This window comes from Apodemus sylvaticus, chromosome 9, assembly GCF_947179515.1.
Source record: "Apodemus sylvaticus chromosome 9, mApoSyl1.1, whole genome shotgun sequence".
NCBI lineage: Eukaryota > Metazoa > Chordata > Mammalia > Rodentia > Muridae > Apodemus > Apodemus sylvaticus.
This window is the reverse complement of record NC_067480.1, coordinates 38736908-38758581: the sequence shown is the minus strand read 5'-3', so window position 1 is coordinate 38758581 and position 21674 is coordinate 38736908. Positions and strand designations below refer to the sequence as shown.

General features: G+C 48.1%; 1 protein-coding gene across 1 annotated transcript; it reads left to right on the top strand.

Annotated features, from left to right (window-relative positions):
• The first annotated feature begins 7173 nt into the window (after nucleotides 1–7173).
• Nucleotides 7174–14252, top strand: Catip (ciliogenesis associated TTC17 interacting protein). Its single transcript, XM_052192797.1, has 8 exons — nucleotides 7174–7361; nucleotides 7664–7719; nucleotides 9503–9589; nucleotides 9713–9880; nucleotides 11430–11554; nucleotides 12812–12888; nucleotides 13129–13217; nucleotides 13372–14252. The coding sequence occupies exons 1-8, from the start codon at nucleotides 7175–7177 to the stop codon at nucleotides 13999–14001; spliced, it is 1419 nt and encodes a 472-aa protein (XP_052048757.1). The 5' UTR covers nucleotide 7174; the 3' UTR covers nucleotides 14002–14252.
• Nucleotides 14253–21674: the final 7422 nt, after the last annotated feature.

The following is a 21674-nucleotide window of genomic DNA, read 5'->3' as shown; positions in this document are numbered from 1 at the left end:
AGGCATGTGTCATACCACCTCCTGAATTGTTCTTTTTGTTTTTCCCTTTCTTTCTTTCTTTCTTTCTTTCTTTCTTTCTTTCTTTCTTTCTTTCTTTCTTTCTTTCTGCATTTTCTTTCCTTCATTTTATTTCTTCACTTTCTGTCTGTGTCTTCATTTTCTTTCTTTCCTTCTTTCTTCATTTTCTTCCTTCCTTTCTTTTCTTTCTTTCTTTTTTTTCTTTTTTTTTTTTTTTTTTTTTTTTTTTGGCTGTAGCTGGTCTTAATGCCTCTGTAACCACAAACTGGAGTCCTGTTCTGTTCTTGCCTTTCGTGGGTCTCATTGAATCATTTTGTTGATGCTTGTTTTTGGTGAGCGAGACTGGTTTTTAGTTATGAAGGTGATTGAAGATATTTCTTAAAACAACAGAGCAAGAAGTAAAGTGATCCCTAGCTGTGGCAGCATTTCCACAGGTGGCTGTGTGGGTGTGTGGTGAAGACACGCTGGCACAGTGCAGCACGGAGCCAGGTGAGGATGGTTTTCCCATCCTGGCAGAGATCAGTCTCCCTCTTGGGCATGGGGGTGGGCCACAGTGAAGAGTCTTCTGGCTTCTGCTTTCCTCGTGGATGAGCCCCAGGCCCTGAACCACACAGGCCACGCAGGGCATGCTCAGTGCTAGGAACTGTCATTGATAGCTGACATGTCCACAGCCTTGGGGGTCCTCCCACAGGACTGTCCATTTTGAATGACCGGTGAGCACATGCATCTGCAGCGAGTGCTTCCCAAACAGTCACATCGTGAGGTTTGCTCATCAGACAGGGGGCGCCACCAGCCTTAGCCCCTTGAGGGTCAGTCCCAGCTCTGTCCTGCTTGTCAATATCTTGGTCAAGTAATTTCCCTGCCTTATTTCTACGAATGGCTCTAAGAGGCACTACATTTCCATGGCTTAGGTAGGCAACCTAAAATTGGGATTTTCCAAGTCACATCATGATGAGCCCAGGCATGGGCAGGGCCAGAAGTTCAGAGCATCTTCGCAAGGGGCAGACGCAGGAAGATTGCAGGTTTGAGGCCAGACTGGACTACACCCCAAGAGACTGTCTCATAGCAACAGCAGAGCCGGTGTGGTGCCATGTACCCATAATCCTGGACTGAGGCAGAAAGGAAGGAGGCCAGCCTGGGCTACATGGTGGATTGAAGGCTGACTTGGCCTACATGGAGGTATCTATGGACCACTCTGTCTCAACAAACAAATAGCAGCAAGAATACCAAAAGATTTTTTAACACACATGGACACGCAAACACACACACACGAGTATCAGCTCTGCTTTCTTCTGTATTAGCTTCTCCTCTGTCAGGTTTTCTCCTTGCAGGGCAATGCAGATGTTCTCTAGAAACTTCAGCCTCTCAGACTCCCAGTTCGTCAATTCTAGCAGAAGCTCCTTTAGTTCAATGACTGGAATTCTGTTGGACCACCTCGGGGCGTATGAACATGCCAGGCTGGGCACTGTCAGTCCTAACATTATGAAAGGTGGAGAGTCTCAAACAGCAGGTGACGCGAGAAACACTGGCCAACAGTCCAAGCAGAAGTCTCCACCAATTCCACTGGCAGCTGCTGAGGCACACTGGGGAAAGGCAAATGCAGCCACTTGGAAAAGACTACATCAAACTTCTGCGACTCTGCTTTTAGGAGGGAAATGGAGGTGAACACCTGGATTGACCTCAAAGATGTCTGAAGAACACAGTCTCAAGAGTAACCAGCATAATGACTTATTTTGTTCATTGCTTTCCTGGGTGGCAGAATTGAATGTGGAAGTCCCGTGTATGCCAGTGTGTGCGTGTCCACGCATGCATGTGTGAGTGGAGAGCCAGAGCCATCTTAACCTCTAAAGCTCTGCTCACAGAGCAAAACCAGGGAAACCAGGCAGAAGGCCTGGCACGGCAGAGCACTGGAGAAGCGGCAGGTGGATGTCTGTGGCCAGCCTGGACTACATAATGAATTCCAGGCCAGCCAGAGCCACATAGGAAAACCCTGGCTTAAAAAAAATATGAAAGAGAGGGCTGGAGAGTTGGCTCAGTGGTTAAGAGCGCTGACTGCTCTTCCAAAGGTCCTGAGTTCAAATCCCAGCAACCACATGGTGGCTCACAACCATCCATAATGAGATCTGATGCCCTCTTCTGGAGTGTCTGAAGACAGCTACAGTGTACTTACATATAATAAATAAATAAATCTTAAAAAAAAAGAAAGAAAGAAAAGTCTCCGGAGACAGAGGCAGGTGGATCTCTGTGAGTTCAAGGTCAGTCTGCTCTACAGGGTGAGTTCCTGGACAGCCAAGGCTACACAGAGAAACCCTGTCTTGAAAAAGTTAAAGAAAGGAAGAAAAGACAGAAAGGAAGGAAGGAAGGAAGGAAGGACATTTTTATGTCTAATCCAGTTAGTTATTGGGCTGTTCCCATGTAGAAGAATTAGCAGATCATGTTACCTATCCTGTTTGATTTTCTCGAATTTTTTGAGATCTTGAGGGGGTCTTCGCCATCATATCTGATCCATATCACTCTGGCAGGGGTCCAAAGCCTTTTCTCCTTTCCTGTCAACACAAATGCAGAATCTTTCTCCTCAAATAGGATGTTCTTGGTCCAGTAACTAGAAATCCTTGGTATAAGGAAAAGGTATAGCTTGACCTCTCTCCTAGAGGAATTTTAATATAACCTCCAAATTCATAACCACATGCATTTAGATAATTAAAATAATTCAAAGCAATTAAAGCAATGTAAACAAATACTAACCATTGAAGCAATGCTTCTTTACCTGCTTTTTTGATCTATAATTTAAGGATCAAACGCCTCAATACATATATACAATATCTATATTTAACTTTAATTAAATTCCCTTTCACTTACTGTATCAGCCTATTTCCTGGCTCTATTTCTGTCATGCTAGGCTAGGCAATCCCAGAAATCCCATGCGGACCCATTTGAGAATTTGCCCTGGCAAGACTTTTAAATTTCTTTTTAAAGTATATTTAAGATCATGTAAGCAATTTCCATTATGCACTCTTCTATCCTTAAAAACGATTAAGTCAAATTTATAAATCTTTATCCTTTGGTCTTTTGCTGCCTGGGGTCAGGCAGCTTTTATTGTCTGGTTCTCACGGCCTCCCCCCAGCCCCCTCTTCGCACGGCAGGGGCTCCCAGCATCTCTGAGCTGAGGCTCTCTCTGGCAGCTGTGTTCCTTTGTCTCTGTGTGGGAACCCCTGTGACTCAGCTCCACTTGATGAGAAACCAGTTCTCCCCCTCCTAGATTTAATCATTTGCATGTGTGTATTCTATCCCAGAATCCCTACATTATTTATTTATTTATTTATTTTAGTTTTTTGGATTTCGGTTTTTTGAGACAGGGTTTCTCTGTGTAGCCCTGGCTGTCCTGGAACTCACTCTGTAGACCAGACTGGCCTCGAACTCAGAAATCCACCTGCCTCTGCCTCCCAGAGTGCTGGGATTACAGGCGTGCGCCACCAACACCCCGGCTCCTAAATTATTTTGAATAGTGGGTTCTTGCCTACTACACGCCATATGTAAGGTTGTGCTTCCAGCCCCCCCACCCCCATCTCCCTTTGCCCAGCCATTAACCTCTGGCATCTTTATTGATCTATCAAAATTGGAGACAAGGACCTTTAGTGTTTGGACACACAGATTCCCAATTGAATCAAAGCATTAGAACCAATCTCCAACACATAATCCCAATACTTAGGGGGAGAGGCAGGGGTATCTCTGTGATTTTGAGGTGAGACTTGTCTACATAGCAAGTTCCAAGCTGGCAGAGCTAGATATTGAGACAGTGTCTCAAACAACAAACAAGCAAACAAAGAACAACAACAAATGAGGTCTCTGGAGCCCCAGGTAGGTTGGAGTCCACATTTCCCATTTATGGGCAGGTGGCTTAACCTTTCTGAACCTGAGTTTGTCATCTGTCAGTGGGGATGATGGTGGTACCAAGACAAGAAGCTTGCTGTGAGCCCTGAACACGTTACTACTGCGGCGTTGTCAGTGGACATTGCTCAGCAGGTGCCTGCCTCAGCAGCCAGAGCCTGTTTGTCCCACTCAGCAAACTAGATCATGGCTCATCATGATCTCCGACTTGATCTAGCTTGTCATCTTGCTCCAGTCGGCTCACAATAATGATGGATGCAAACCGCAAAATAACAAACAAAAAAACCCCCAAACCAACCAAGCTAGAGAGGCAGTTAGTTCAGTGTTGAGAAGCACTCCTGCGGAGGATTCAGTTCCGTTTCCAGCACCCACGTGGTTCACAGCCATCTGTAACTCCAGTTCCCGAAGATCCAGTGCCCTGGATTACAGGCATGAACAACCATGCCCTGGTGAGTCTTTGATTTTTACATGTGGTGGGGATCATCCTCGGGGCTTGTGGCTTGTAGACAAGTCTGTACCACTGAACCATACCCACGGCAGCTTCTTTTTCTTTTAACTTTCTTCTGATAAACAAAATAATTTAGGGGCTGGAAGTGTAGCCCTGAATGCAGAGCTTGCCTGACTCATGAGATCCATGAATCCCCGATATCTCATGAGCCATGCGTGGTAGGTGGTCCACACTTCTAGTCCCAGCGTTTAGGAGATAGAGTCAGAAAGATCAGAAATTCCCCATGATCCACAACTCCATAAAGCATTCTGGTCCAACCTAAGGCACATGATACCCTGTCTTTTAAAAAAAGTGCATTGGTACATGCCTATGATCCCACCACTCAGCGGGCCAAAAAGGAAGATTTTTTTTCTAACATTATATAAATCTATATTATGAAAGCAATAGGAGTTGCTGGGCTTGTGGCTAAAAAAAAAAAAAGAAAAAGAAAAAGAAAGAAAGAAAGAAAGAAAGAAAGAAAGAAAGAAAGAAAGAAAGAAAAGCAATAGGCCAGGCAGTGGTAGCGTACGCTTTTAGTCCCAGCACTTGGAAGGCAGAGGCAGGTGGATTTTGGAGTTCGAGGCCAGCCTGGTCTACAGAGTAAGTTCCAGAACAGCCAGGGCTACACAAAGAAACCCTATGGGGGGGGGCAGTTTGAAGCCAGTCTGGGCTACATAAGACTCTGTCTCAAAACAACAAAACAAAACAAAACAAAGTACTATGGGCCAGGCTAGCCTGACAAATAAGATAATGCCCACAAAGGCCACTACAACTGTGGCTGGCTAAGGACAGATGTGTTTAACCATTTGCTCTAAGGTTGGGCAGTGGTGGTGCACGCTTTTGATCCCAACACTCAAGAGGCAGAGGCAGTTGGATCTCTGTGGGTTCCAGCCCAGCGTGGTTACATAATGAGTTGTAAGGCTATACAGAGAAACCCCGTCTTGTAAAACCAAAAAGGAAAGAGAAAAAAGACAAAAGAAAGAGTTTGCTCTGCCTCTCAGTGCAAGGGTCATTATGCCCACATGTATGACCTGCCCTTCTGCCTATAAAGGTTAGATACTAGTGACCTCAGTGACGACAGTCACCCAGTAAGATGACAAGGCATCCAGGCTCATAGATGAGCCGGAGTCCTCTGTAGGGCATAGGCTACTCCGCCTCAGATAGCCTGGCTGGCTGAAAGACGCAGCTTGCAGAAAAGATGAACAGCCTTGGTGAGCCTGGGACCTAGAAATAGTTTCTATGGAATGGGCGTGACTTTCCTGCCATCATTAAGGCAATGAATGGGAACTTGAGACATCGGAGATCAGAGACTATCCATATTGGAACTATAGGTCACAAAGACAATTGTCCAACCTTGAAGTAGATTCTCTGTGTGAGCCTAGGTCTGGCTTTGAACTCAGGATCTTCCAGCCTAGGAGCCAGGAGTGCCTGGATTATAGGCACAAGTCACGACTCCTGGCTTAGTCCACTTCTTCTTCTTCTTCTTCTTCTTCTTTTTTTTAGATTAATTTATTTATTATATGTAAGTACATTGTAGCTGTCTTCAGACACCCCAGAAGAGGGCATCAGATCTCATTACGGATGGTTGTGAGCCACCATGTGGTTGCTGGGATTTGAACTCAGGACCTTTGGAAGAGCAGTCAGTGCTCTTAACTGCTGAGCCATCTCTCCAGTCCAGTCCATTTCTTCTTGTATTATTATTATATTTTACATATTTGGGTGTTTTGTTGCCTGTATGTGTGTATACCACCTGTGTCTCCGGTATCTGCAGAGTCCAGAATTGGGAGTTAAGAATTGGAGACAGTTGTGAGCCATCTTGTGGGTGCTGGGGTTCAAACCCAGGTGTTCTGGAAAAGCAGCCAGTGCTTTAAACAGCTGAGCCACCTCTCCAGCCCTCTTTGTCCATTAATTCCCAAGGAAGTTGAAATAACCTGCTTTCCCCCAGCCTCTTAAGAATGTCAAAGGCTCCCTCTGCTGGACAACCTCTCAAGCTTGGGCTGAGCCCCAGAGCCTAACAAATCTAGGTTCAGTAAAGTAGGTGGATTGCCCTTTAAGAGGCAGTACCTCGCTTCTGGTTGCCATGGAGACTACTAGCCACAGACTGACTAGCCTCAATAGCATGTCTTCCAAAGTTTCCCCCACAGGTGGGGAGTGGGCTGCTGGTCTGTGGATGGAAGGAGAAGGGGTCTTTGTCCCTTACAAACCCACCAAAGTGTGGTCTTAAGTACATTTAACTTTTGGAGATGGGGATCAGAGCAGGGTGCCCCTGCCTACTCTACCCTTGTCCCTAAGGTCTGACATATTAGCTTTTCCTTCCTCGTGTAGTTTCCAAAGCCAAGGACCAACACCACTTAGGCCAGCAGCAGCCACAGCAGCAGCAGCAACAGCAGCAGCAGCACCACCAGGAACAGCCACTCCCAGAAGCCAATGCTGAAGCCATCAGCTTCCTCAACTCCATCCGTGAGCCAGATGGTGGGGCGGGGCGTGGGGAGGAGAGGTGCAAGGCTGCGGACCAAGGAAGAGAGGAGGCCTGGGCTGGCGCGGTCTCTCTCTCCACCTGATCCTCTTGAGATTCAGAAAAGGCCTGATACCTATTTGCTAATGTACATGGAGGAACGAGCCCATGGGGGGATCTTCTCCAGTTGGCACCCAGTGATGACAAGGAGGAGTGGCAGGGCTGGCTAGGAGATGGGGGACATGACAAGGGGCGAGGGGGTGGTGTGGGGTCTAGAGACTGGGCCTGGAGCGAGAGCTTCCCTGCACCACACAGGGCTGGAGGATATGCTTCTGTTTTTCCCGGAGACTCTGGCCATCCTCTCAGACACAGGGGAACCTCAAGGAGAGCTGACCATTGAGGTGCAGAAGGGCAAGTACAGGGACGACCTGGGGATCCTGACCCACTGCCTACTGGTTCACGCCTCCAGCCGCGGCTTCCTGGACAAGTCACTGTGTGGAAGCTCCCTTCTAGGTAGAGTGCCAGCTGTTGGATGTCCCTCACATCTGCCTTCCACAGACCCTGTTCCAATCCATAGGTCCGAACCTGCCCCTTGGCTTACCTGGGAGAGGTTAAAACCTGGGGGTTGGGGGAGGAGGAGAGGGAGGATGAGGGGGAGGAGGGGGAGAAGAGGTGTTCCCAGCCACATACCCAGGACAAGAACAGTGCTGACTGACTACCCTGTGATTTTCCCATGGCCACATTGCACTAGCCTGGGCCAGCCCCTTCCCTAGGGTCCATCCTGTGACATCAGTACTTGCCTCCCTGTACCCCAGGCTACCTAAACAATAATCTGGAGCTAATGGAACAGCACAGCCAGGAGTTCATCAAGGTATGTACTCCCAATCTCCCTCCCCCACCCCAGCCTTGCTTCTGCTCCAGGGTAAGCAAGAACATGGTCCCTACCAGGGCGGGAGAGACCCCAGTATTCCTGCACACCACCAGCCGGAACCTCCGCCACACACAGTGTGATACCCAGTCACCTCTATTACTGCTGCTGATGCTTTCTGGATGCACAGACTGAGCCCAGCCCACTGTGGCCTCCTCCAGCCTAAAAGCCTGGTCCACTTCCCAGGGTCACGTGACCTGGCCTTTCCCAGAGCCTCCAAATCTGCCTCTGTCCCCTTCACCCAGTCCCTTCAGCAACTTCCTCTCTGGGGCCATGACCTATCTAAACACGGGAGATGACTCTGGCCTCACCGCCTTCTCACAGGATCCGTTCCCAGCTTCCAGCCTGTGTTCCGTTCTGAGGTTTACAGCTGTTCATCTTTCCTATTACATACTACGTGCCTATTTCTGACCTCCACCATAAATGGAAGGTCTCTTTTCCTTCCTCCCCTCCCCTTCCTTCCTTCTTTGAGACAGTCTCATAGCTGGACTGGCCTCAAAGTTGGTATGTAGCTGAGGATGATTTTGAACCCGATTCCCATCCCAAGTGCTGAACCACCACACCAGGCTATGAGGGCTTTTGTTCATCTTTTTTGTCCACCTGCCTGTCTGTCTACCTACCTGCCTGTCTGTCTCACTTTTCTCTTTTTTATTTTTACTTTTTTTTTTTTTTTTGGTTTTTTTTTTTTTGGATTTGGTTTTTTTCGAGACAGGGTTTCTCTGTGTTGCCCTGGCTGTCCTGGAACTCACTTTGTAGACCAGGCTGGCCTCGAACTCAGAAATCCGCCTGCCTCTGCCTCCCAGAGTGCTGGGATTACAGGCGTGCGCCACCACCGCCCGGCTTATTTTATTTTTAAGACAGGGTTTCTCTGGGGCTGGAGAGATGGGTCACTGGTTAAGAGCACTGACTGTTCTTCCAAAGGTCCTGAGTTCAAATCCCAGCAACCACATGGTGGCTCACAACCGTCTGTAATGAGATATGACACCCTCTTCTGGAGTGCCTAAAGACAGCTACAGTATACTTACATATAATAAATAAATAAATCTTAAAAAAATAAAAGACAGGGTTCCTCTGTATAGTCCTGGCTGTCCCGGAATGCACTCTGTAGACTAGACTGTCCTTGAACTCACAGAAATCTGCCTGCCTCTGCCTCCTAAGTGCTGGGATTTAAAGGCAAGCGCCACCACTGGCCTGGCTCTTTTTTATTTTTCAAGACCGTGACTTTTGCTTTGTTTATAAAAACTAAGACTAGCCCGGGTGGTGGTGGTGCATGCCTGTAATCCCAGCACTTGGGAGGCAGAGGCAGGCGGATTTCTGAGTTCGAGGCCAGCCTGGTCTACAGAGTGAGTTCCAGGACAGCCAAGACTACACAGAGAAACCCTGTCTGGAAAAACCAAAAAAAAAAAAATAAAATAAAATAAATAAATAAATAAATAAAATAAATAAAAATAAAAAAACCAAAAAAATAAATAAATAAAAAATAAAAATAAAAATAAAAACTAAGACTGACTGCATTTGCCTATAATCCCAGTGCTTAGGAGGCTGAGGCAGGAGAATTGTTGCAAGTACAAGGCTATCCTGGGCTATATAGGGAGTTCCAGGCCATTCTGAACTATTTTGTCTCAGAAAAACAAAACCACAGACAAATAGCATCGAAGAAAGGATGGGAGCTAGCCTCTCACGGGCGAGCACGCGATTCTCCTGATTCTCCTCTGTTGTTCTCCAGTTTCCCATCCTCCCCATGGAAAGGAAGGTGAGCGTCCTGAAGCAGCAAGACCAGTTTGTTGTGACCAGAAGTGTCAAGGAGGGTGAGGTAAGGGGAAAAGGCAAGTGGCAACCCCTCCCAGTCCTCAGAACCACAGCGGGGACGAGCTGTGTGAGGCCAGGCACCTAAGTCACCCAACCCGCTGCTCCAACACCGTCTGCCCCAAACCAGGAAACGAAGACAGGAGTCTCCGTTTTCCCGTGTAAAACCCTCAAGGGCTTCATCTCCAGCGCGGCCAACGTGGTGCTGCTGAGAGTGATGGCCTGGCGGCAGTCGGTGCCCACCGGCGCCCGCTTCCTAGCCCTGGACACGGAGGGCAAACTCTGCTATTGCACCTATGTGAGTATGGTCTCTGGCCCAAGCAATCAGCCTGGGGAAAACTAGAAGGCTCATGAGGGCCACTGGGGTGGGGAACACGGATGTGATGTGGGAGGGCGGGAACCAAGGCGACGGGCGGGGTACAGAAATCCTTTGGGTGGGATGAGAAGCACTGGCCCACCGGCAGTTAGACAGACCTGATAGGAGGAAGCTTGAGGGTCGAGCGGCCGGGCATCAGCAGGGAACGGGAAGGTGGGAAGCATCTTCCTTTGCACAAAGGTCAAGACACAAGAAAAGTATCATGGAAGCCTGTATGCTTAGGGGTGCCAGATGAGGAGATCTCTCTAGACGCCCGCCCCTCGTTTATCAACAAAGTGTTTTGCCAGGCGGTGGTGGCGCACGACTGTAATCCCAGCACTCTGGGAGGCAGAGGCAGGCAGATTTCTGAGTTCGAGGCCAGCCTGGTCTACAGAGTAAGTTCCAGGACAGCCAGGGCAACACAGAGAAACCCTATCTCGGAAAAAAAAAAAAATCAAAACAAAGTGTTTTGTTGTTGTGGTTGTTATTGTGGTCCAAACTAGTCTTACCACCCCACCCCGCCCCCTTCTCTGACAGAGTTTCACTGTGTAGCCCTGTCCATCCTGGAACTCACTATAGACCAGGCTAGCCTTGAACTCACAGAGAACTGGTTGCCTCTGCCTCCTGAGTGCTGGGATTAAAGATGTGTGTCCCCTCACCTCCTGGCCGCGGCTTTAGGCTCTCAACCCTCATGCTTAACTCCCCAAATGCAATACATGTATGCAGCTCCATAGTATGTGTATGTATATGCACCTGTGCAAATAAATACATGTACAGGTTTGTGCAGGTAGAGAACAGAGCTCAGCCTCAGGTGTTTTTTCTAAAGCACTGTCCACCTGCTTTTTTGAGACGGGGGGGGGGGGGGGGGAGGGTTAAGACAGGGTTTCTCTGTGTAGCCCTGGCTGTCCTGGAACTCATTCTGTAGACCAGGCTGGACTTGAACTCAGAAATCGGCCTGCCTCTGCCTCCCAAGTGCTAGGATCTAAAGGCGTGCGCCACCACTGCCTGGCAGAGACAGGGTCTCATTGTACATCACCTCTCTCCCCACACTGAGCCTCCCTGTAACAAAATGTGCAAGTAGCCTGGGGAGGGGGGCGAGGGGCTGGCTGTGAGGAGTTTTAAACATATCCCAAGAACTCAGGCTTTTTATAAAAAAAAGATGTATTTATTTATTTATTTGTAAGTACACCGTAGCTGTCTTCAGACACCCCAGAAGAGGGCATCAGATCTCATTACCGATGGTTGTGAGCCACCATGTGGTTGCTGGGATTTGAACTCAGGACCTTTGGAAGAGCAATCAGTGCTCTTAACCACTGAGCCATCTCTCCAACCCTGAGAACTCAAACTTGGCGGCACGTAAGGAACTAAATAGCTAAGCTTTGGTTGCCATTGGTGCGCCAAAATGAAAACCTGAGGAGAAGGACAAGGCTTGAGGAGATGGGGCCGTGGCAGGCAAACCGCCTCACAATGTTCTCCACTTCGGTTGCTGTAGAAATCCCTGGGTTTCCAGGCAATCCACGTGGGCAACCAGCAGGCTGAAATGTTCATCGTGGAGCAGACCATACACTCTGAGGAGGGCATCCCTTTCTCCTGCCAGTTCTATTTGCTCTCTGACGGGTGAGTCACTTGTGGGGAGGACCAAGGTGACCGTGTCATGTAGCGGATGGGAGCTCTAAATGGAAAGGAAAGATGTTCATGGGGTGGAATGGGGCACGGGAGTCACTCTTATCCCCAGGATGCTGCCAGTGAGCTCTGGTTGTACCTGGGCTTTGCCCATCCCGTTTACTTAAAAGAAAAAGATCAGCTCAGGCTAGCCGCAAATGTATTGCTCTCCTGCCTTAGTACCCTAGGGGCTAGGATTACGGTGGGATTTGGGCCTGGCAGGATGCTTGCTCTTATCTGGGACAGGACCCAAGATAAAGAGCGAAAGCAGGGTAAACAGGGCCCCAGGACGCACTCACCCGTGGGGACACCTCAGTGTCTTACCTCAGCTGCTGTGACAAAATACCACAAGATGATCCAGGAACAGGGCTCATACCTGTCTTTCCAGCACTTAGGAGGCTGACACAGGAGGGTCGCCCCAGGTCTGAGGGCCATCTACAGTAGTAAGATATTCCCTCAAAAACGTGCACACAAGTCAAAGGATGGCGCCACTGGAAAGGAGGGGAGGAGCTTGCTGCCAAATCTGAGGACCTGAGTTCAGTTTCTGGAATCCACCCGCAGGAGAGAACCAACTCCTACAAGTTGTCCTCTGACCTCTACACAAGTGTGTGTGTGTGTGTGTGTACATGAATGTACACAGGAAAAATTAATGTTGAAGAAAAAAATCACTGGATGTTTTATTTATTTTGGTTTTTTGAGACAGGGTTTCTCTGTGCAGCCTTGGCTTGTCCTGAAACTCACTCTGAAGACCAGGCTGGCCTTGAACTCAGAAATCCACCTGCCTCTGCCTCCCAAGTGCTGGGATTAGAAGTGTGCGCCACCACCGCCCGGCTAAAAGAATGTTTCAGTTGCGTCTTTTTTTTCTTTTCTTTTCTTTTTTTGGTTTTTATCACTGGGTGTTTTTAAACAGTGGGCAGCCAGCTTGGTTGGTTTCTGGTGATCTCTCTGGCCACCTCAGGGCTCTTTTCAGCGTGCCAGTGGGGAGCCAGCTCTGTAGCTAGCTTTCTCTGCTTTCTCTTCCGGTTCTAAGGATGCCAATCCTTTCTGATTGACGCCCCACCACAATGCCAGGTCAGCTGACCTTAGACGGCTCCCAGAAGGCTTCCATTACACTGGGGTGGGAGCGGGAGTCATTTCTTGCTGTCCCAGCACCATTCAGTCACCACCCTGTGGTACAGGAAGACTCTCCCCAACTTCTGTATTGCCCTGCAGGCACCTGGCTAAGAGAGTCCAGGTGGGCTCTCCAGGCTGTTGTATCATCACCAAGATGCCCCTCATAAGGGAGGAGGGTAAGTGGATGCGCAGTGAGGGGAAGATGGGTGGTTTGCTTTGGAAAGGAGCCAGCGCCCCAACGATTGGACAGGATTCTTGAATCAGGTAGAAAGGCAGCAGGTTTCCAGCCCCTGACTCAAAGGGTTAGGCGGGACCTCTAGCCCCTTTCTGCAGCTCTGCCCATACTTGAGAGTTCCTGGGATCTGCCCGTGTTTGCTGAGGGATGGGTAAGCAGTTCCGTTGCTCACTCTACTCAGATGTGATTGAGTCTCCGCCCACGTTTGATCAGAAGCCCCTGGTGTGGGAGGAAGACCTGGAGCTTTACTCGAGATTCCTGGACCGGAAGGTGAGAAATAGCTGTGGCCTGGGGGTCCATAGGCTGTCCTACTGTGGACCGGGAGTGACGAAATGCACGAATCAGGGAGATGATTTGGGGGTAGGGGGTGTCCCAGGCGCTCCTGGCCAGCTGTGCTCAGCGGGACCGCCCTATGCCCGGCCAGGAGCAGCTGCGCCTCAGCCACACCAGCTATCTGCGGCAGCACCCCGAGGCCCAAGCGCTGGTTTCCGACTTCCTGCTGTTCCTGCTTCTCCGCCGGCCTGAGGACGTGGTCACTTTCGCCGCCGAGCACTTCGGGCCCTTTGCAGCACTGCGATCGCCTATCCCAGCCCTGAGATCCTCACACCAGCCTAGCCCTTTCCGCACTCTGGAGTACGAGGAGGAGGAGGAGGAGGAAGAAGAGGAAGAGGAGGAGGAAGAGGAGGAGGAGGTGGAGATACAGGGGGAGGGGGAGGAAGAAGAGATACAGGGTGAGTACTTGTACATTGGGGGGGATGAAGACTTCGAGGACAACATCTACTATGAAAATTACTATGACAACTACGAAGAAGTTGACAATTATGATGATGACGACAACTACGATGATGCCGACAATGACGATGTTGACGACAATGACGACGTTGACAATTACGATGATGACGATGATGATGATGATGATGTCGTTGACGACAATGACGACGATGATGTCGACGACGTCAGAGCCAAAGTCGACAACGTCAATGTCGACAATGACAACGATGATAACGATGATGTCGACAATGACAACGCCGATGACAACAACAACCAGGGTTAGGATCTCGAAAAGGACCAGGTGGGCAGCTGGAAGCGGGAGACTGGGATTGACTGGGGCTGCAGCTTCGGTGGGAGATAAGCAGGGTGTCTCCGGATGCTACTGTGCCAGCAGGGACTGTATTACACCAGCTCCTTATCAAAAAAGGGAGGCTTTAATTTCATTTACCCAACGAGTTTCATGTTTTCTTCCTAGAGTCTATTTTCACAGTTATGGCCATTTCAGAGTAAATAAAATTAAGACCTGTGGCCAGATGTGTTGACTCAACATCTGTAATCCCAGCCCTGAGGGCCCTGAGCCAGGGGAACTGCTGTAAATTCAAGGCCAGCCAAGGTCACTGTTTTAGTCAGGGTTTCTATTCCTGAACAAACATCATGACCAAGAAGCAAGTTGGGGAGGAAAGGGTTTATTGAGCTTACACTTCCATGTTGCAGTTCATCACTGAAGAAAGTCAGGACTGGAACTCAAGCAGGTCAGGAAGCAGGAGCTGATGCAGAGGCCATGGAGGGATGTTTCTTACTGGCTTGCTCTGCTTGCTCTCTTATAGAACCCAAGAGCACCAGCCCAAAAGTAGCACCACCCACAAGGGGCCCTCCCCCCCTTGATCACTAATTGAGAAAATGCCCCACAGCTGGATCTCTTGGAGGCACTTCCCCAACTAAAGCTCCTTTCTCTGTGATAACTCCAGCCTGTGTCAAGTTGACACACAAAACTAGCCAGTACAATTGACCCCTTGTCAACTTGACACACAGACACATCACTATTAAGCCTCAACCCTTACTTTCTTATTCATCCCCAAGATCTAAATTACTTTAAAAGTCCCACAGTCTTTACATATTAAAAGTTCAATCACCTTAAAACGTCCAATATCTTTAAAATTCAAAGTCTTTTAAAAATTCAAAGTCCCTCAACTGTGGGCTCCACTAAAATACTTTCTTCCTTCAAGGGGGAAACATATCAAGGCACAGTCACAACCAAAAGCAAAACTCAAATTCCAATAGTTCAATGTCTGGGATCCAACTCACAATCTTCTGGGCTTGGGTCACTTCTTCAGCTCTGCCCTTTGTAGTACACAGCTTGTCTTCTAGGCTCCAGCTGCCTGTACTCCACAGCTGCTGCTGTTCTTGGTGGTCATCGCATGGTACTGACATCTCCAAAAACGCTATCTTCCACTGTAATTAGGCTTCACCAATAGCCTTTCATAGGCTCACTTCATGGTGACAAGCCTCTGCTCCTATGCATGACACCTTCAAGTCCTGGGCCATCAATTGCAACTGAGGCTGCACCTTCACCAATGGCCTTCGGTGGCCTCTCATTGTGCCAAGAGCCTCAGCTGCTCTTCATGACCCCTTCAAACCTTCAAAACCAGTACCACCTGGGTGACTCTTACACACTACCAAGTCCAGCCACAGCACAAAATACAACTGTGGCTATCTCTGGAACACACTCTCTGTGCTCTCAGAAAACACTTCCAAGAAGATTTCATCTCAGTGATGCTGGTCTCTTCTTAATCACTGCTAATTTCTTAGCTCCAGCTAACCAGCATCAATAGTCCCAGTAACACAAAGGTTTGCTTTAGTGGTTCTGGTATCTTGTTACTCACAGCTGATTCTTCAGCCCCAGCTAACCCAAACCACAGAATCTTCACAATCAAAACATGGCCACTGTAAGAGTCTTTAATCTTCCCTCTGAAATTTCACAAGCCAGGCCTCCATCTTCTGCACTGTTCTTAACATTGTCTTCCAAGCTCCTACAGAACTTTCCACCAAGCTCTTAATATTCTAATGGCTTTTCTAGCTCAAAGTTCCAAAGTCCTTCCACAATCCTCCCCAAAACATGGTCAGGTTGTCACAGGAATACCCCACTATGCTGGTACCAACTTCTGTATTAGTTTGGGTTCTCTAGAGTCACAGAACGTATGGATAGTCATAGTTAGGGAATTTGTCGATGACTTACAGTCTATAGTCCAACTCCCCAGCAATGGTCAGCAGCAGCTGTGGATGAAGTCCAAGGATCTAGCAGTTGCTCAGTCCCACGAGGCAAACAGGCAAGGAAGAGTGAGTAAATCTTCCTTCTTCCAATGTCCTTATATATCTCCAGCAGAGGGTGTGGCCCAGATTAAAGGCTGTAGGTCTCCAACAGAGGGTGTGGCCCAGATTAAAGGCATGTGCCTCCATGGATCTTGAACTGGGAGATCTCCTTGTCTTAGTCTTCTGAAATTCATAGCCACTATGCTTCAAGATCTCCATGCCAAGATCCAGGTCAGAAACTTATATCTCTGAGCCTCTAGATTAGGATCATAGGTGAACTTTCCAATTCTAGATTGTAGTTCATTCCAGATATAGTCAAGTTGACAACCAGGAATAGCCACTACAGTCACATAGCAAGACCCTCTCTCAAAAATCAAATTAAAAATTAAGAAAAGAAGGGGAAAGAGGAGTAGGAGAGGAGGGAACTACTGGCCCATGCCACCCATAATGCCAACACTCAGGAAACACAGGCGACCTCATGGTCGGTCATCTTTGGTTCCCTTCGGTGAGCTTGGGTCCTGCAAATGAAAGTGCAGGCAGTGTGAGGGGGACAGAGTTCAGCTTTGGGCTTCACATCCTCCTTGAGCCATCAACACACACACACACACACACACACAAAGACTCCCCAGAACCCCCAGCCACCCCATAAGAATGAAAGACAAGGGCCTCATCACCTCCTCCAGGTCCCTGCTCACCAGCTCCCACCCCCACCCCCCCCCACCCCCCCCCACCCCCCGTGGTGGCTTGTCTGCCGGCCCGTGGTTGTCTACCCGGTACTGGCTGTGGGCGGAGCATGTTAGGCAAAAACTTCTGAGGGAGCTGATAGTTGGGGTGCAGACACCTGCTGATAGTTGGGGTGCAGACACTTGGGCCTCTCATGCCATCGGCAATCAGCCCTGCTGCTTTGAAATGAGAGATGCTGGAGGAACTCCAAGGTGTAATGGAGAGCTCCAGACTTGGCTACAGAGCTGAGGAATGTCTGTCTGTCTGTCTGTTTGTCTCCCAGAAATCACTTCAGAAGGCTTCAGACAGGGCTGCCACTTGAACCTTGCAAAATGTTTTATGTCATGTCCCCATTCCTTAAAAACAAAACAAAACATTCACAGGTGGGCTGGGAAAATGGATAAGAGCACTGATTGCTCTTCCACAGGTACTGAGTTCAATTCCCAGCAATCACATGCTGGGATGGCGCCCAACCATCCGTAACGAGAACGAATGCCCTCTTCTGGAGTGTCTGAACACAGCTACAGTGTGCTCCTATACCTAAAATAAATAAATCTTTAGAAAAAGAAAAACATTCACAAGCTGGGTGGTAGTAGTACATGCCTTTAATCCCAACTCTTGAGAGGCCAAAGCCAGGCTGGTCTATAGAGAAAGTTCCAGGACAACCGGGGCTACACAGAGAAACCTTGTCTCAAAAAACAAACAAACAAACAAACCAAACCAAACAAAGATCCCCCCCCAAAACCAAAAGACATTCACAACCAAGAAAAAGGAAATAAAACCAGAACCAACAAAATCATCTTAGTTTCCCTGTCCTAGGGCCTCACACAAACTCCACCAGAGGCTTCACCTCAGCCCCATCAAGCATTTTTTTAAATAGATCTTTATAATTCCAATGGGTTAGCAAAATTAAATCATACCAGTAATTTATGCTTGTTAGTTGGTAATTTGATAATTATATTATCTATATCATAATTTATATACAACACTGTATCACTATGTATATAGTAAAGCTGGAGTTGCCCTAGGGCTGTCTTTTTTTTTTTGTCTGTTTGTTTGTTTTGATTTGGTTTGGTTCCCCCCCCCCCCCCCCAGACAGGGTTTCTCTGTATAGCCCTGACTGTCCTGGAACTCACTCTGTAGACCAGGCTGGCCTCGAACTCAGAAATCTGCCTGCCTCTGCCTCCCAGAGTGCTGGGATTACAGGTGTGCTCCACCATCGCCCAGCAGGGGTGAGTGTTGTTTTTTAAAACTTTATTACATAGTTTTATTCTAAGATAAGGTATGAAATTCAAGGAAATTAGGGTTTTGTTTTGTTTTTTATTGGGAAAGAGTCCTGTGGCTCAGTTGCTCTGGGGCACACCCACCTTTAATCCCAGCACTCGGGTGGTTTAATAGTAGGAAGATCTCTGTGAGTTTAAAGCTAGCCTGGTCTACAGAGCGAGAACTCACTGTGTAGAACAGCAGACTGTCCTTGAACTCATGACCTTCTTGCTTCTGCCTGCCTCCCAAGTGTAGGATTTCAGGCCTGGACCATCACTCCTGCTTAGCAACTAACTTTCTTAATACTTTCAGATTGGGGGCTGGAGAGATGGTTTAGTGGTTAAGAGCATTGACTGCTCTTCTGAAGGTCATGCATTCAAATCCCAGCACCCACATGGTGGCTCACAACCATCCATAATGAGATCTGATGCCCTCTTCTGGTGTGTCTGAAGACAGCTATAGTGTACTTAGATATAACAATAAATAAAATCCTTTAAAAAAAGATTTTTTTAAAACCTTTGGATTAATGGAGTTATTGAATTGCTTTGAAGGCTTTTATCATATTGCATGCTACACATGGGTATCATTGCTTTCATTGAGGGCACGTAGACATTTCAGGAAGAAGAAGTGACTTGAGCAAAAGCAAATAGGAAAGTGGATATATCCAATGAAGGTTTCTACAGAGCCAGGTTAATTAACCGAGGTCCTGTAATTACTTAAAAGTCAGGGAATACTACTACTGTGTCAATGTCCATAGCCGGTGCTACTACCAAAGGCCCCTTGGCTGTCCAAGGTCTGGACTGCAGTCCGAAGCCACATTGATGTCAGTGGACAGTGCTGCTGGAGGAGCCGCGTCGACGTGGGGGGCCTGCACTGCCCCCCATACCTGGGGTCATACAGATCCCTGGGCCACGGTGCCACTAAGGACCATATCTGAGTCTGTGGTTTTGCTGTGGCCGGATCTGTGCTGCTGTTTGTGACCCTGGTTGCCACCAAAGGCCCGGCAGTTGTCTGTGGTCTGTGCTACAGAGCATCCGAGGAGCTTGTGTGAATGGGAGCCCCTACTGCTCCTGGGAGCCTTGACACCAGAAACCACGATGGACATGGAAGATGTCTGTGACAACCCCTACCTCTGCCCCACCCCAAATAATAACAGCCTAAATAGGAAGGTATGGAAGAGAACCCTTAAGGGCTATTGAAGTGTCCACAATAGAGGGCTTCCAGCAGGGGCTCATCAGGGCAAAGACTCAGCTCTATTTAAGATGCAAGCCACTGAGAGTTTGACCAGCTCCAGTAAATGGGTAGATAACAACAAAAATTGAACTTTTTCCCACTGGGGGTTGGGCAGGGGGAGGCAGATCACAGGGGTGAGGGGTTGGGGGGACAGGGAGGGACTGGGTAGCAATGTGATAGGGGTATATGGTGTGAAATCCCCAAAGAATCAATAACAATATTATGTTGAAAAACAGAGAGGTTGAGTCATGATGAAAGATGACAAAAATCAAGGACTGCTGGGACTTTAGAGGGAGTTCTGGGTCAGCCTGAGTGACTCAGTTAAGTCTTGTTCCCAAATAAAAGGTAAAAAGGGGGGGCATATGCTGGGACCTAACTCAGTGGCAGAGCATTGAGCAAGTACCAGCGAGGACCTAGTTTCAGTCCGCGTGAGTGAAAACCAAAACTGAGCAAAACGCAGGCTGGTTAGAGCTTTGGAGGCGCAGACCGGTCCTCCATTCATCCTTCAGCTAACTCTCGAGTTTCCTGGAAACCATCACCGTGGTGGAACCACTCCAGCTTAGTTGAGACAGTCCCACTTGAAATCTCGCTCTACCACACAGAGCCTGTAGTTTGGATATACTTCACGAAAGGGTCTTGCTGACTGAGTGAGTCCATCATGACTGTTAGAAGAAAAGACCCCAGGGCTGGAGCGTTGGCTCTGTGGTTAGAAGCACTGTTCTCCTGAAGGACCCAGTTTATTCCCTGCACCCACAGGGAGGCTCACTGCTCACTCAGGCACCAGGTGTGCAAGTGCTACACAGATATATATGCAGGAAAAGCACTCAATCTAAAATGTTCTAAAAAAGAAAATAACGGAAGCCTGCTGTGGCGGCACATACCTGAAATACCAAGATTTGGGAGGCTGAGGCAGGAAAATCTTCAGTTCAAGGTCAGCATGGTGGTGTGTGTGTGTGTGTGTGTGTGTGTGTGTGTGTTGTGTGTGTGTGTGTGTGTGTGTGTGTGTTGCAAGTATGTCTGTATGGAAGAAAAAGAAAAAGAAACAAAAATACCAAGGTAAAAAGGAAGCAACAGGAACAGAAATTTAGCCAGGCATGGTGGGACACACTTGTAAATCTCAAATGATTTATGTATGTTTGTGTGTGTGTGTGTGTGTGTGTGTGTGTGTGTGTGTACGTGCACGCATAAGGGTGGGCAAAGTCGAAGCATCCAGAAGAGAATGTCAAACCCCCTGAAGCTGTGGCCTGCCGTGGGTATTGGGAACTGAATTCAGCTCTTCTGCAAAAGCTGTACATGCTCTTAACTGCTAAGTCATTTCTCCAGGCCTGTTCTGCATACGTGTTTGTTTGCTTGGGTTTGTTTGTTTGTTGTTGTTGGTTGAGACAGGCACTCAGGAACCTTACCTGTATCCCTTAGATACTGGTGTGAGCTGCACACTGTTTACGCTGGGGATGGAGCCCATGAGGCAGATGAGCTACCCCCCAGCCAGCCCCTCAAACCTCACCTGTGAGAGTAGAGGCCTTGTGCCCTCAAAATGCCCCGAGGGTCCCACCTCTTAATACGATCATCACTTTGACACATAAATGCTGTGGGGTTACAACATGTTAACAATAATGGGAAAACCTGAAAGCCACTGTGAGCGTCACTGCTTGTGACATCTGAGTTCCAAAGAACTCATGACAGCCACTGCAAATGAAGTCCATGTTGGTCTTAATTTCACTTTGTGGACCAGGCTGGCCCTGAACTTATAGCAAACCTCCTGTCTCATATTCCCAAGTGCCAGAATTGCAGACAGGCATGGGCTATCATACCCAATCCAGCATGAGGTCTATAATATTATCTAATGCATCAGAATTCTATGACGTTTTAGTCCGTGGCATGTCTATACTATATTGGATTTATTTATGTATTGACAGGTATATGGCTGGTTTCCATGCCTCGGGTAATGTGAATTATTGCTAGGGATGGGTCTTCCCATGTCTGCTTGCATTTCTACTCTTACTGTAGTTGGAATACTCACATTGATTATTCACCAACGTCATGGGTCTTTATGGAATGTCCTCTCTTTCTCTCAGATGCATTATCTGTGGAAGGGTGTGTGGGCACATGGGTATGGTAAGTCCTGTACAGTCGGTTCGCATGTGGTTTCCTTACCTACCACATCTCAACACCACAGGGCTCTCCAAGTCACTTTTATAACCATATCCATTGTTTATCTACCTGAACTAACCTGGGGTAACCACAAATCTGATCTTCACTTCTAGAATGTTGCCATTGCTAAAGTACTATCTAGGGCTGGAGAGATGACTCAGTGGTTTCTTAAGAGCACAGGCTGCTCTTCAGAGGTCCTGAGTTCAGCTCCCAGCAACCACATGTGGCTCACAACCATCTGTAACCGGATCTGACACCCTCTTCTGGTATGTCTGA